The sequence below is a fragment of the Condylura cristata genome, unplaced genomic scaffold, assembly GCF_000260355.1.
Source record: "Condylura cristata isolate star-nosed mole 26May11 unplaced genomic scaffold, ConCri1.0 scaffold00019, whole genome shotgun sequence".
Classification (NCBI taxonomy): domain Eukaryota; kingdom Metazoa; phylum Chordata; class Mammalia; order Eulipotyphla; family Talpidae; genus Condylura; species Condylura cristata.
In genome coordinates, this window is record NW_004567120.1 from 21282643 (window position 1) to 21299586 (window position 16944).

Below are 16944 nucleotides of genomic sequence, written 5' to 3' on the forward strand. Positions count from 1 at the left end.
AACTAGTTAGACCTTTTCCATTTACCTCACTCCTAGTCAAGAAATCTGAACTAGGAAGGAGAGTGATAAACTACCCCATTACTGAAAGAAAACTGGGTCTTTAACTAAATGTCTGTCCACTCTCAACTGACTTGTCATCAATGAAACATCTCACAAATTGTGAATCAAAAGATGTGTAGGTCTTAGTCATCTAAGAAAGAGGAAGCTCTCTGTTCCTGTCAGCTATTAACATAAGGAAATATTCTTGCTGCCTTAAATTTTCTCTTTCTATTTAAGTTACAGCTTCAGACGTCTAAATTACAGATTACAAATAAAATCCATGTATGTTAACTTTGGAGACTACCTATAGGGCAGAAAAGTGTCCCTGAATTGTATATCAACTTTAAACATTAAATTTACAACTCAGATTTCGTTTCTTCTAAGTATTTCAAGACTACATCACTGGAGTTTTCTACTTAGAAGATAATAGTGGTTAGATTTTGTTTTAACCTATAAAAAGACTGGTGTGACAATATCTTCTTGCAACAAAATATGTGCCTTAAACTGTTATTTTCACCATGAGAAACTTACTCATCCATGCTGGCAATAAGTTGTTGACCAGTTTTAGGATTTTTACTCTACCTCATGGGCACACATGGGGTTGTGTAATTTCATATGAAAAAGTATTTACTGCATTGCCAGACGTACAGTGATTGGTCTGTAGTTGTCAGTTTAGGGGATAGTTATTTCTAGTTGTTTAAAAAGCAGTGTTCTTTTTCCTGGTATTATCAAGTTTAGGCCTACAGCAGACTCAAGAAAAGGAAGAACTTCAAACCTGTTACTTTAGAAACAAGCTCAAACAACTGGAACCTAGACAATATATTTTTTTGCACTTTTTAAAGTCTGTCTTTCTAATAATTTATTATTTTAATTCAGTAACATTAAGATCCCTCCCTTCAGGTTCTTTCTTTCTCCTTACCTATAAGCCTCTGGATTGCTTCTGTTTGGTTATAGGAGCTGTGCTGAGCTAACTTGGATTTCAGAAGAAGTTAACCAGTTGCTGAGGGCCTTTGAAAGAAAGGGTCTTTGATAAAGCTTATAAAAGGAGTAAGAAACATATATATATTCCATCAAGGAGACTGGGAAAGATGTGTAGAACCAGAATGGGCTGTGTAATCAGGAGTTTGTCCACACATGATAAAAGCCAGTCCTTCCTCAGAGAGGGAAAACAGCACGAAACAGTGAGCTCATTAGTGTCACAATAGGCAGCTTTGAAAAGAATCATTTAGAACACTCCAGCACAGTAGTTGGCCTTGTGTTATCTCTGATTTCAGAGATCCTTGTTAAACCAAGGCTTTTACTCAAATAGCATTATCATCTCCGATTTCTTTGCTGAAGTAGAAAATAATCATGAAGTATTCCCGTGAAGTACAGCAACGGAACTTCAATTATCTCTTCTTAAATCGTTTCAATCTCAGAAACAGGAAGATACAAAGAAACGGAAAATTCTGAGCTTGGCTGGAATAATTTATTTTAAACTACTTAGAAAATGAGACTTTGCAACTTCTGTAAGATAATTGAAAATTAACTAATTTAATTGTAACTTTTCACATCACACCCAAGCATCAGAAGTTTATATAGAGCTACGTAATAATTTCCTTAGAATCTAATACACTAGACAGTTTTTAAATGATTGCATTCTGCTTTTCCATGATGTATGTGATGTCGACTTTTGAGTTCGGGGTTCTTGGGTTGATTCTGGGAAAGGTTTCACCAGAGCTCCCCTTTCAGCGGCACACGGTGAGATTCTTCATGAGACAGAAACTCAGTTATTTTTAAGAGGAAGTTTATTAGAAAGAGACAGGAGAGGGGAAGACACTTGGTTAGGTGCAGTGGGCAGGAAGAGCTGCCCCAACAGGGTCAGGTTTGCAGGGAAAGAGACCTGCATGGTTGCAGGCAGGCGGCCTTAGGAAGAGGCCTCCCCTGAGGGAGGTCAGTACAAAGAGATCACGATCACCGCATGGTACAGGTCACGGCAGGCAGAAGGCTGCTGCCTTGCAGAGGGAGAGTGGGTGGAAAGAAGCACCTGCTTAGCACAGGTGGGCAGTGGGGCGGCTGCCCCGAGCTGGTGGAGAGACTGCCCGGAAACGGACAGCTTCTCTTTGGGAGGGGCTCACTCCTTGAGAGCCCAGGTTTGTTGACTTTGAATAGAGTCTGAGAGGACGGAGATTCCCTAGTGAGCTTCATCTCCATATTCAAGTCCTTGTCTTTAACTGGGCGCCAGGCATCCTGGCTTTGATGCCTGAGGATCTTGATTTTATGGCGGTGTCAAGTGCTGCATCTGCCCCTTTTACCCATTCCTTTGTGTGACTCAGTCTTGTGATGCCTCTCCTGCATTCTTTCCTCCATCATATGCAAATTTAGATTTATTTTCAGCTGAAACTATGATTGCTAATTTTTACAAGAAAATAATCCTTGAGGCAAAAACAGCCCCAAGGAAAAGAACTTTTCATGTTTTTCTGAAACAGGAACATTTTGGACATTTTTATTGTTCCAGTGATTTATGGTTTGTCAGTCATGAGGAAATGCACATATTTCAGATTTTAATTTACTAGGTAATGTTTTCCTAAATAAAGTGGGTTCAGATGGAGGTAGAAGAGTGAATTTTGTTTTCTCATTGAGCAGTTACCCAAGGGAAAGCTTTAATATATATTAAGATAGATAGGAACATAATATATCATCAAGACAGATACCGTCCAGGTAACTATATTGTTGTACAGTCATGCATGACTTAACAACGGGATACATTTTGGGAAATGCTTTGTTAGGTGATTTCTTTATAATGTGGAAAGCATGGAGTGTAAGTTACTCACACCTTACAGGTAGAGCTCACCACACACTAGGGATTTAAGGCTCAGCCTATTGGGATCATGGTTGTATTTTCAGCCTGTTGTTTTCTGAAATGTCATTAAGCAAAGTACGTATGTATAATCTTTGCTTGTGCGTGAAGGTAAATTAAGTCAAATTAAATTGGACTAGAAAATCCGAATGTAAGTAACACTAATTGTAATAATTTGAAAATCACCTAGAGTGCAGATGTCAGCTTCCCACTGTTGATACTTAACAGGCGTATTTTTCTAAATAAAATTGGGCTTATATGTCCAAGGAAACTCAAGATTTAAGGAAGGTATGAGGAGAAGTTGATTTTGTGTTATGACCACAGGCAGCACACAGAGCAAAGTTTCTACCACTGACAAGAAGTCATCCTCTCCGTGAGGATTAGTTACAAAAAAAGATGGCTCCCTGGATAGATTAAATATAAAAATGTACTCCTCCTTTTGATCGTTCAGTTTTGTGCAAGACATGAGGCATTGAACATAGAATAAGCCCTAAATTTCAGTTTCTGCTTTTGCCTGCTCTCTGACTGTTTGAATTGCTAGATATCAGTCTTGTTCTGTGATCTTCAAAGATTGCAGGTGTGTGTGTGTACATGTACTTGACCATAATCTGAAAGGCCTTTGAACTATTTCTTCTCAGCAACTTTTTTATTAAAGGTCATGAGTTTCTTTCAATAAATTCACTTTGTGTTCTAAATAACTTATTTTTAATTTTTTTATATCATTCTTCATTTTGTGCATTTTTCATCTCGGTTGGAAATAACTTTCAAAGAAATTTTATGAAGCTGCTACACCTTGCTCTTGTTTTAGTGGCAGAGACTAATTTAGCCAAGCACATTGCTAGATCAGGAAGAGCTCGGGGTTAAGTAAATCCCGGTATTTAAGAAATACAGATGCAGACTTTTAAAGGTCCATTCACTCCATCAAGTGAATAGAGAAGGATGTTAAATATGTTTTGCTGCAGTTTGCTTTAATACAGCCACAGTAGAATGTACAGTTTAGTTTCATCAGCCATGTTCCTTAATGGGGAAGACAAGCTGAACTTCACAACTGCTGGAACAAGACAATCACCACAAGTCACCTTGTTTTAATTCTCAAAAATTGTCTATTCCTACCAGCTTAACACATTTTTTTCATCTTATTCTATAAATTTTGATTAAACAGATTCTTACTGAGTCACTCCATTATAATGAAAAATAGGGTTTTGTGATAGAGTCATGAATTTTCTTCTTTCTTTGCACTGAGAATTGTGGCTAAAGAAGAGGGATCCTTCAGAAGCCTTTTCTCTCCAGAGAAGGAATGATGCCTTCCTTGTTTGCAGAAATGTAACAGATTTACCTGTGCCTTTCGCCCACGCTAGTTGTTCTGCTTAAAGCATATTTAATGCATGTGGCACCTAATGTTTTGACAAGTGTTTGCAGTTGATGCTTCCTTTTCAGTAGCTGAATTATGGTACTTGATTTGAAAACTCAAACATACTTTTCCATATATTTGAATACTCATCACTTATAGGCAGAAATATAAGTGATCACAGTATAAAAGAAAATAAATAGGACTGTTTTGCCTGATTTAAATTATTCCTGACTCAACCATATATTTTAACTAATAGATTTTCCAAGAAGTAAAAAGCAGTGATATTGCCAAAACTTTCCGCAAAGCTATCAACAGGAAAGAAGGAATTTGTGCTCTGGGAGGAACTTCAGAGTTGTCCAGTGAAGGAACACAGCATTCTTATTCAGGTAATAGTTTCAGGTACAAAATGTTAACACAGTGAACTCAGTAGGGTCCTCGCTATAATATCAGAAACGGATCTAGAAAGACATTGTGTCCTAAAAAGAATACATTGAAGTCTTTTGTGACATGTATTTGTGCTTCAGACATACTTGCCATAATGGCATTGTAAGTATTTATTGTATGCAATGATTGACTTGGTTACAATAGAGATCCACTGTGATAAAAATATAATTTTTAAAGAATTTTATAGTTGACTTCTCTAAGGATTAGTTAGCCATGCTCTATTCTTTTTGTTAAATTTTGTAATTCCTAATAACCACTATATTGCATTCAAGAGTCTAGGTTTCCAGAGAGGATAATAACCACATATTGGTGACACATCAATGTTTAGCACTACTATACAACTATGTTAGGCTTTAGATTCAAATTTTTTTTAAAGATTTATTTATTTATGCATACAGACTGGGGTACAGGCCAGAGATGAGTGGGCAATGAGAGGCTTCACCAGAGACAGTGGGGAGCAGAACAGGCAGATCGACTCTCAGCAGGCGGGTCAGGAGAGGTCTGCCACGCCATGTGGTCACCTCTGGGGCAGGCAGGGGTTGAACTCATGTGGAAGTGGCTTTAGCTTCTTAGTGCTGTGCTTTAACCCACTGCGCCACCAGGGAGGGTCCTAGATTCAAATTTTTAACCTAAGATATGAACTAATTTCTTCTTCTTCGACACAATGTTAGAGGAAGAAAAATATGCATTTGTTAACTGGATCAACAAAGCTTTGGAAAATGATCCTGATTGCCGACATGTTATACCCATGAACCCAAATACTGATGACCTATTCAAAGCTGTTGGTGATGGAATTGTGCTTTGGTAAGATCTTAACCTATTTGATCTTCTGATTTCCAAAATTAGTCTTCCAAATAACTGTTATATGTGTTTCTGGACATTTGACAACTTGACCTTGGGAAATAATTAGAACTGAAAATTGTTTGGGTTCTGCCCATCTCATTTCTTCTCTAGATCTGTGCATGACTAAAATATGAATCTTAAAAGTCAGTTACTTAGATGGGGAAGAAGCTCTCAGCTCCCGCTTTCTTAGCCCTGAGCAATCAGAGCTTCCCAAAAAAGAGAGAAGGAGCTACTTCTTAGTTCTCACTCTCCAATTACTTATTTATGAAAAATGCATTTGGCACTGCTTTCAGAGCCAACAGTATCTTGGCCAAAATGATAGAGCAAGTTATTGATTCTTTGTCAGTTGATGTTCCTTACTACGAGACAATGTAGCACAGTGGTCAAGAGCGTTTTCCACACCGCTGATGCACTTGGGTACATACTCAAGCTCTGCCACTGTAAGCGAGATAGTCAAGCCCTTTGCATTTGAGTTTCTGTCTACTATTATCGCCTCCACCCTCAGATAACTGTACTCACCTCGCAGGGCTCTGTATTTGTATTAAGCAACTTTAACTGTAGAGCGCCGAGAAAGCACAGCAGACAGACTTCAGATGACAGTGAACTCTATGTAAAAGTCTTTTGTTTTTCAATAAGGTCATTTTGGTTACTTGGAAAAACTGATTTAAAAATGTAGGCACTCAAAACATAATTCTCCATGTATTTCGATGGAAAGAATTATGTGGTACTACTTAATATTTTGGCAAGGCATGGAAAGAATCATGGTTTTCTGTATGGAAACAAAAGGTTTTAGGGCAGCATTTAACTCCATATTTTAGAAATGAGATTTTAATTATAGATTCTCATCAAATTAATATACCTTTTTTTCCCCATTACTGGAAGAGTACCAAATACAGTGTCCAGCCCACCATTCAGGTATTCAGTGAATATTTGATGAGTGAAAGAATCGTATGCTCAAGTAATTTTACCTCTTTGTGGATAAAGGATAATTTTAAATTGTGAATTATAATTCAGAAAGGACACAATTTCTCTAAGAACCTGTTTTTAACATTTATTTATTCAATAGTGTATTTTTAAAATCCATGATACTCACTCTTATAAAATAATGAGGAAAATGCAAAAAAAATAAAAATGAGAAAATATGCCCAATTCCCCCAGTCAGAGATACCCAACTACTATAAACATTTTGGTCTTTTCTTGATAATTTCAATTTTTCACATGTTTATTTTTTTGTGGTTCACCTAATAAAAGTCATATATTTTTTCCAGATTACATGAAATATATAAAAACACATGAATATTTACAAATCCTTTAAATTTGAACAACTCATTTAAAATTTTTCTTTCAGTAAAATGATCAACCTTTCAGTTCCTGATACAATTGATGAAAGAGCAATCAACAAGAAGAAACTTACCCCTTTCATCATTCAGGTATGCATAGTTTTACCCTCCATCTTCCATGAAACCACTATTTGAGGACTTGGTCTATAAATCATGAGCTCTGCGCTTTTTTTTTTTTCTCATTTAATTCTATTAACAACCTGGTTTTTCAGGATTTTTATCCAGATTTTGCGAAGAAAAGAACTGGAACTCAGGAAGGCTTCTGAGTTTGTCCAAGGTTAATGTTGGAACTGAAGTTAAGGTCCAAGTCTAACTCCAAAGCCCTGCATTCCTACATTTATTACATATATGTTTAAACATGCAGAAATCAACAAAAAATATTCAAGCTCTTAGTTAATTTGCAGGCTTAAGAAATGGAATATTTTTTTGTTTTTCTATCAAGTGACTTTTCAACTATAATATAGCAAGATTTCCTCATGCAGGAGCATATCTTGGTATGTTGAGATTGGTAACTTCTAGAATTCTTTCAGGTATATACAGTAGCATTTCTACAAATAGGACAATCTAGCCAGCAGTTCTTTTCTTTAGTGTCATTGTACTTCAAAAGGGACCAAATAAAAACCAAGTTTACTTTCCATGGAATTCTGGAAAGACAATGTTGATTAGGATGAGATTTGTTTTAGCTATACTTCCAACACAGAGATCTGGAAATTGTTTTCTGTGGACCAAGTATGGATCTTTGAGTGTTATTTTCACCAGAGGGGGAAATAAGCCTCTTAAAAAATGGAAAGGTCAACAAGCAAGTGTGTAAATTGGCTGTCTTGCAGGAAAACTTGAACTTGGCACTGAACTCTGCTTCTGCCATTGGGTGTCATGTTGTGAACATCGGTGCAGAGGATTTGCGAGCTGGGAAACCTCATCTGGTTTTGGGACTGCTTTGGCAGATCATTAAGATCGGCTTGTTCGCTGACATTGAATTAAGCAGGAATGAAGGTAATGGAACAGTCATTATTTAAAAGTTGTTTACTGCATTTTTCTAGTCATGCAGACTGTCATGCTTTTGCTTAATTGAGGTGATTAGATAATAACGAGAATTAACACAAGGTAATGCTATAGTGTCATTCAGGAAAACAGTCTAATTATAACTTTCTTCTTTAGTAGTAATTAACATTGGGCTGGCACTTTAGAATTCATTTTAGACTTGAAAAGAGAGTTTAAGGAGCTTTTCCATGGTCCCCAAACTTGATATTTATTCTTTCCTTCAATGACCACACCACCCCTTCCTCATCCCCATGATCAATTGCACCACTATGCACTACCACCTATTTTTAATACCTTTTCAGTTTTGTCATAGAACTAGACCTCCTCAGGCAGAACTAACCCACCTTTGGTGGACATGAACTGCACCAACAGAAGCATCATCCTTACAGCACAGGTTTTTCTATCACATCTTGTCTTATTTTCAATAACTTGACATGGGTTCTACATTAGCCACTCCCTATTCATATTTTATTCCAGGAAATCATCATCTCAATCCTTAATTACTCTGGGGAAAGCATATATATTTAGGGTTGTCGGCATTCCCAAGGTCTCATAATGGTCTGTCAAGTCTTACTTGACACATTTATCCATTACAAGATGTCTTTGCACTTTCAAGACTATTAGTTCCATTTCCAGTCAACTCAAAGTATGCTTATTTGAACAACTAACACTATTCTCATTGTTGGTCTTCTTCATAGTGGTATTTGTCTTGTTAAATAAGTTGAAGTTCATTGAAAAAGTTAAAGGAGAACACAAAATAAAATTACTAATCTTTGACAAAATGTCAGCTGCAGAGCTGTTTGGCCATTAACCCTTTGTATCCTTCGACTTGGTAAAGATAGGAAGCATAAGGAAAGGTTTATACAAATGGCCATTCTGTCTCTGCCGCCACTTACATACATCCCTGCATGCCAATGTGACATGATGTGAAGTGGGGTCCATGAAACATGAAATTTGTCTGATGTAGTAATTCCTTAGATATATTCAGTAATCAAGCTATTTTAGTTTTCTTATTCAAAATAAACCTTTTATTTAATGAGAGGCAATTATGACAGAAAAGCTACATAACTTCTTCATAAAGCTGCTTAAATTTAGATAGTTCTGTATAAAAACACCCAAGTTGGGCCCTCCCTTGTGGCCCAAGGGGTTAAAGCGCAGCACTGTGGAGCTGTCCGAAGCCACTGCAGCACCAGTTTGATCCCCCACCAAGCAGGTGACCCACATACATGTATGTATAAATCTTATTTTAAAAAAAAAAGCACCCAAGTTTCTATTTATTACTTGTGGGAATATTTACCCCCAAATTCTTGGTTTCTCCCACATAGTCAGTTCAACAACAACAAAAAAATACTGAGCAGACTTTACATGTTACTCGCTATAAAAAATAGGAAATTGGGACTCCCTGGTGACTTAAGGGTTAAATCTCAGGGTTATCATCCCTATCACCACTACAGGCTAAGTTAAGTCCCCAGCCAGGGAGCTGTCCCACATGGCACAGCAGACCTCTCCTGTCAAGCCCACTGCTCCCCTCAGCAGTGTATTTCTGTAGATCTGCCTGTTCTGCTCCCCACTCTGTCTCTGGTGAATCCTTTCATTCCCCATCCTCTGGCCAGTACCCCACTTCTGCACAAGAAAAAAGAGTCAGAAAATAGGAAGTTGAGTTACAACCCTTTTAAGATAGGTTTAACCCTTTGAGAGTTAACTAATTACTCAAATCTAGACACTACAGTGTTTCTATACTCCTTTAACGAAAGCTTCTGTAAAAGAATCCAAGATTTTTATACATCCTCTCCCAGAACAGTTTATGTAAATATATGACATAATGTGAAAATGTTAATTTTTAAAACTCTACCTTATTTGGTATTTGGGTTGTGAAAAAGAATAAAGAAAACAATGAATTATTATGTATACTGACTGTGTTTACTCATAATGCAATGCGTCCATCGGTTTCATATAATTATCTACTTATATATTTATCTTTTACTAGACAATGAGTACCTAAAAAACAGGAACTAGGTCATGCTAGTTTTTGCACCTCCATTATTTAGCAGAGTATCAAAAGCCGAAAGAGTTGTACTGACCACTATTATAATTTTTCCCCTATAGCCTTGGCTGCATTGCTGCGAGATGGTGAGACTCTAGAGGAGCTTATGAAATTGTCTCCAGAAGAGCTTCTGCTTAGATGGGCAAACTTTCATTTGGAAAACTCAGGCTGGCAAAAAATCAACAACTTCAGTGCAGATATCAAGGTAACTGCAAAGAACTGTAACACTTTGGAGGGATATGTGTGATGTGGGGGATTTCATCCTAGCTTGAGAGAGAGTCTTATCTGTGCAGTAGCAAGCCTTGATGCCTTTTTGGACCTAAAGGTAGATTTTTAGCAGAGAGGTGGAGCCCAGTGAGGAGCACTAGCTCTAAGTGGAGCTTGCATTGTGCAGAGCAAGCTAAAGGTATGTTAGTCTAGCATTCTGCATTCTGCCCACCTCGGACTTGGAGTATAAAAGGATGGCGTGACTCTGCTTTGTGTTGCTGCCTTTCCCAGGCCTTAGAGTAATCTGTTAATAAAGGCCTAGAAGAGAAAGAAAGGGCCTCAAGATTCTTCCCTATTCTTGTTGGGCTCCTCTCCTGTCATGTCCAACACCTTTGGAGTCTGGGTTCTTGAGGGTGGTGATGAGTTCTCATCTGTGTGTCTGTGAATCCTCCACCTCAAACACAGAGCCTGGCGTGAAAAAGACCTGCAATTATTTCTTGTGTGAATTGGATTTTGTCACTTGCTGCTTAGCAGGAGCAAGAGGGGAAACTAGCAAAGGAAGGAGAATTGGCAGCATTTGTTTACCATGTCTGTTGCCCCTTGGTTTCTCCGGGGGAGAGAGCAAAGTGACTGTTTCCAAATACCATAGTGTTCTCACTAACTGGGCGCTTCAAAATCCAGATGTTAGCATATAGGAAAACTCAAGGATCTTCACCAGATATCATTTGCCAGTGAGACTACAAAAACAGCCTGTGATCATATCAATCTGTTGAACAATGTGAAGAAGTAATAGGGTATTTCTAGTACTGATTTTTATTAGTGAGAGTTAGGATAGTTCCCAAATTATAAGACAAGCCAGCACACCCACCCTTTTAATTTATGCATGTATGGACAGGGGATATTTTGCTTGTGCTTTAGATTTATTCCTCAAAACTCTTTGTAAATGGAGTTTATGTTTTGGGACATATTCTGAATCTACAAAAAGAAATCATATTTTTAAATGAAGGCTACTTTGAATAATTGTTTTTTAAAAAACAAAGGATTATTCACATGTGTGAGTATTATATTCAGGATCAAATTTTCACCTGTAAAGTTCTTTTCAGGGTAGTAAATATGAGCACCTCTAGGTCTCCCCTTTACCTGTTCTCAGATGCATAAAATTAGATTGTGAATTATCTGTGTGCTTTCAGTAGGGAATTAGAAGTGTAAACACTTTTATATGGTCGTGTACTTGGAAGAAGGGAAATCCTATACGCACACATGGAAGAATCTCGATTTGCATTTCATAAATTGTTCTGAAATGGCTTTCACTTACTTGACTTTTCCCATTCTTACAATCCTTTAGGACACTGTATTCACCTCACTTGGGTAGTAACTTATTTACAATGCAGCTTTCTATGCAGCTCTCAGAGATTTACATATGGTAGATCTGGAGTTAGAGTCGGTAATCTGTTTTAATCAACTATACCGGAGTATCAGGATATACATAATTTACTGAGTTTACTATGCAAACCAGTCTTTTATAGTTTATCTGGATTTTCCAGGCCTAGTAAATAGAGAACTCTCATAGTGGGAAGGTAGTCTTAAGGCATTTCAGGATTAAGGAGTCTTCATGCTAGTTCCTATTCTCATATTCCAGAGAAACAGAATATTACATGATATGTGTGTCAAAGGCCCTTTTGTTTTCACTAATACAGTGGTTTTCAAGTTGTTTTCTTAGAATTCACCCATGCCACCCCCAATATGAGCAATGCCACTTAGTTTTGTGATTGGGTTTCCAAACAAAACGATCCAAGTGGTGAGAATTCAGAGACTGAAAACAAAAACAGAAGCTTTGGTTACGTATGAGATGATAAAGTGTTAAATTTTATTTCACCAAGTGAAATTTTCTGTCATTTACAATTAAATAAGTCTGACACAGCTAATCTCTTCTCCATAGGTTATAGTCTATATTGTACTTTGTAATTGTATAACCTGTTTCTTTTCTCTTTCCCTATGCTTCATGGATTTCTTCTCTTCTGACGATTTTTTCTTGCTTGCTTTTTCTGCAAGCTTATTGACTTCAGTAATTCAGTGAAGGTACCAGAACTAGTTATATCCTTAGTTGCATTATTTTATTGATCACTTAAGTAAATTGTAAAGTCATCCTCAAGTCCAGTTCATCCATACTTAAAATAGAATGTAAGGTTAGATAGCTGGACTTTTGGGAGGAAATTTTCTGTTAGATTAGAAAACAGATTTGTGTCATATAGTCTCACAAAATCCAATGCAAATATCCTTCCAAACATGGAACAATAGGATACATTCATTCTTTGTAATTGGTGATCTCACTGACATTTTCAATTCATTTGTAGGATTCCAAAGCTTATTTCCATCTTCTCAATCAAATCGCACCAAAAGGACAAAAGGAAGGTGAACCACGGATAGATATTAACATGTCAGGTTTCAACGTAAGTATAGGTGTTGTTTTTTTTTCAATTCTACAGTCTTATAACATGGTTGATTTCATAGAAATAAAAATGAGCTATAACTACTTATAATAGTATTGACAATTTTAAGCATTATTTTAAAATTGATTACTATAGATGTATTGCAGAGACAGAAAAGCTAGCTTTTATTTACTTTGGTAGTTTATTAGTCTGTTTCATAATTACTGGTTTGGAGTTGGTTTATATGGTTGTTGGTTTTTATGGGTGATACAAAATATTCAAGGGAAGTATGAGAAAATAAGCACTAGAGATTAACCTTTTCTAAGAAGTTGTATTATAACCACAGTGATAGATTTAATGGCTACTCATTCATACATACATCTGTAACATTCATGTGTTTACAAATTTCTGATCCATGAAATCCAATTTGGAAAATCACTGTTATGGACCATGTTTTTGTTTATATCACTAATTTATTCAGTGACCTTGAACATGTTCCTTCCCCAAATTGGCTCTCACTTTGCTCATCCACAAAGGCAGGAATTAGAGTAGACTGTTTAGACTCAAGTTTCCAGGATTCTTTAGTTCTTTGTACCCTTTAGATGTGGAATGCATTCCATTAATTCTTTAAAAATCCACATTTGTAGGCTATTATGCAACAGGATAAATGAATTATGCTCATTAAACCATTTATACTGTGCTTACCAGAAGTGCATTTGTAACCAATGTGTGTGCTTATATTTTTTCCATTATGTTAAATGTGAAACGCTTACGCTCAGGTTACTCTTGATATGAATGACAGTGTCTTGTGCACTAAGGGAGCTGTGTGGGATCGTTAGCCAGGTGATCTTACACCTGGGTCAGTGGCACCAGGAGACTAACTGATGGCTCCTCTCCAACAGGTCACCTCAAAGTACTCCCTTCTTTGTCTTTTCCTTCATTCAAATGATTCAAGGACTCTCTGTTGACTCTGTTGACTGTTAACTCTTAGCAGTCTTACATCTTGTGCCAGCTCTTCCAGCCAGTGTTACGTCCTACTAGTCTGTACACCTTTCTTGCTCACACAAATTCATTTTACCTCCCAGCCTTTCTTCACACATTTCTCTTGGTCTTCGGAACCCTTCTGTACACTTCCTTTAGGGCCTCATTTTAAAATATGAATAGCTTTACCTTTTTTTCTTGATGAGTTTTGGCATGAGAGATGTAATCCCACTTCAATTCAAAAAATTCTGTCCCTAGATATACATTTTGGTGACATCTAGGGCTTTTTCAAGGTACTGCATATTCGACGCAGCCATTTTTTACCCCTTGCGTTCAAAACAATTTTGTAATAAGTACCACATGTTGACTAAGACAACGTAGAATTTTCTATCTGGCCTTCCGTTGTAGGAAAACATTTCTATATTTTCAGTATGGGTTTTGAAAAATAACTTGTTATTTTACTTCAACAGGAAACAGATGATTTAAAGAGAGCCGAGAGTATGCTCCAACAAGCAGATAAGTTAGGTTGCAGACAGTTTGTTACCCCTGCTGATGTTGTCAGTGGAAACCCCAAACTAAACTTAGCCTTTGTGGCTAATCTGTTTAATAAATATCCAGCACTAACTAAGCCAGAGAATCAAGATATTGACTGGACTCTACTAGAAGGTAACTACAGGTTTCTTAAATTCTCAGGGATGGGAATACAGAGTAGAGACATTAAGACCATAATGGTTGAATAATCTTGGTTTCATAAGTTTCTTGGTTGACTTTCCTTTAGCAGGGCCCTGCTAGCAGTTCGCCCAAGCCCTGAGCAAACAGTGGCAACTGATAGAGAGGGCTGAAACTAGTAAAGAAAGAAATCATAGAAATGGTTTAAAATAGTCTAAGGGTCACATAGTTGAATGAAGGTCACTTAGCAAACTGCTAAGTGTATAGTCTTAGAAAACTAAAAATGCAAATAGTTTTCATTTCAAAGTTTCAAGGTAATTTGTTGTGGTAAGATAGGCATGTAAACAGTTTGCTAAGGGACCTTAGCAAACACAAACAAAATGTTTTTTGTTCATATTTCAGAGTTAGATCATTTGTTTTGAAAGCGCACAACAGAAAAATGCACATACATGAAATATGACCTATAAATATATAGTATTTATGTTACATTCCTCCATAGTCATGTTCTCTGGAACTAGCTCCAGTTCTTTCACACTTTTCTACTTTGAAAAATAATATACACTAACTATATATTAGTTATCTGTTAAAATTTAAGAAAGAAAAAGTGTACATTTTCGAGAATATATACGCATGAAATGTAGTCTTTAAAATGCTAATAGTTTTGCATTTCAAAGGTTCAAGGTAATTTGTCGTGGCAACATGGGCATGTAAAAATGTATAATCATGTGTAATTTAGTCTTTTAAAATCAATAAGGAGAAGATGTAAGCTAATATGAGTATAGGTACATATAACCTTAGCAAATTTTTAAAATACAAACTAAACTGATAACAGGGGTTACTTTGCATGGAGATTTGGGGAGATATTGGAGAAGGAAGGCAATTGTTAAGTGCTCATTAACCTCTCAGTTGCTTAACTGGTTGAGATAAAGTTATATTTTTTTAATTAATTAAAAAAATTCAACAAATTAAAAATAAGTATGATTTTAGAAAGAATGCTCCATTGGAAATTTATATTAGATAAAACCTAAATCTGTACAGAGGAAATAAAATAATATTATATATGGGTTGACATTATAGGTACATATAGACAATATTTAATGAATCAATGAATTTGCACATATTCTTAATAGGAGAAACTCGTGAAGAAAGAACCTTCCGTAACTGGATGAATTCTCTTGGTGTTAATCCTCATGTGAACCATCTCTATGCGTAAGCCTACTGTGATCTAAACCATTATGTAGGTCAGGAATGGCTGCCATGCATATAATTACAGCTCTAACCATTTGCCAAATGTTAATTTGTAACAATTGTTTGTAACAGAAAATGTTGAGTGGTAACTATTATCATTTTCTATTATCATTTTCCAAATATACAGAATTCCAGATTTTTCCTTTACTTGATCATTAACCATAAGTGAAAGAATGCATTCAGTGTCTTTCGAGCACCTTGGAGCAGAAGCTTTATATTTTGAAACAGTGACAGATTAAGAAACTGCTTTACTGGACGTCCACAATATCCCAGGGCCTTTGTGATCACTGTTGTGTTCTCTTAGCCTGGAATGTTCCTTTCTACATCTAATGATGTCACACTCTTATATTTTATCCAAGCAGAGATTTTGATAATGACGACTGCCTGCCATTCTCTAACACTTAACTGTAGGGTTTTTTTTTTTTTTACCTTCATACAACTTATATAGACCCCTAGATCATATTGTTCATTTATACATCTACTTGTTTATTGCCTCTGTCTAATACTAATTTAAGGTCGGGGCTTTTTGTCCTATGTGGACAGCTTCCAAAATAATGTCTTGTGAGCAGTAAGCGCTTGATAAGTTCATTTAAATAAATTGCATGGTTTTAGTTATACTTTCTTGACAAATTGATAGAAAAATAGGAGTACTGAGTAGTAGCTATGGATTTATATATCTCGTTTGACAGTGTTGTATTGTTGTGCTTAAGGAAACAAAGGCGCAGCTGTCTGAAAGCACTCATTAAATTCTTTTTTAATTGTTAGTGACCTGCAAGATGCCCTGGTCATCTTACAGTTGTATGAACGAATTAAAGTTCCCGTGGACTGGAGTAAGGTTAATAAACCTCCATATCCTAAACTTGGAGCCAACATGAAAAAGGTAGATAATTAACTTGCTGTTTGTCTTCATTACAGACTATTTTTGTTCTCAGTTTGTTTCTTTTGTTTGGAAAACTCTGGACTCTGGGTTTCAGGAGGACAGTAACTGTGTCCCCGTGTCTTATTTATTTGTGTGCTGGTGCACCAAGTATCTCATACACATTATACATTTAACCATTTACTCTTGTATGTTTGCAGTTAGAAAACTGCAACTATGCTGTTGAATTAGGGAAGCATCCTGCCAAATTCTCCCTGGTTGGCATTGGAGGGCAAGACCTGAATGATGGGAACCAAACGCTGACTTTAGCATTAGTCTGGCAGCTGATGAGAAGGTATGGCAATTTTAGCTTAATAAGCTTCATTCTTACATAGATCTTTAACTAGTCTCACTATTTTTAAGCAAGCCTGTCAATGACCATGCTGTGAAAATTTGTACTTATGCTGCGGAGCACCCTTGAGTGGTGAATATGTGTTGGGTATTCTGTGGGAGATGGCTGGAAGTTAAGCAACTCACCCATCCCTAGCTCCTTTATATCATAGGAAGCCTATGAAACTTAAGCCAAATTATCTAATGTCAGTGAATAAAAAAT

The 16944-nt window shown here is 36.6% G+C and overlaps 1 protein-coding gene across 2 annotated transcripts in view; it reads left to right on the forward strand.

The window, feature by feature from the left end:
• PLS3 (plastin 3) overlaps positions 1–16944 on the forward strand; it is an 82829-nt gene that overhangs the window by 62361 nt on the left and 3524 nt on the right. For both annotated transcript variants that reach the window (XM_012727165.1, XM_012727166.1), the window contains exons 5-15: positions 4486–4615; positions 5345–5477; positions 6865–6946; positions 7684–7849; positions 10004–10146; positions 12201–12227; positions 12503–12598; positions 14029–14224; positions 15358–15436; positions 16241–16355; positions 16553–16686. In XM_012727165.1, the coding sequence (XP_012582619.1) occupies positions 4486–4615; positions 5345–5477; positions 6865–6946; positions 7684–7849; positions 10004–10146; positions 12201–12227; positions 12503–12598; positions 14029–14224; positions 15358–15436; positions 16241–16355; positions 16553–16686 (1301 nt within the window). The remainder of the gene's footprint in view (positions 1–4485; positions 4616–5344; positions 5478–6864; positions 6947–7683; positions 7850–10003; positions 10147–12200; positions 12228–12502; positions 12599–14028; positions 14225–15357; positions 15437–16240; positions 16356–16552; positions 16687–16944) is intronic.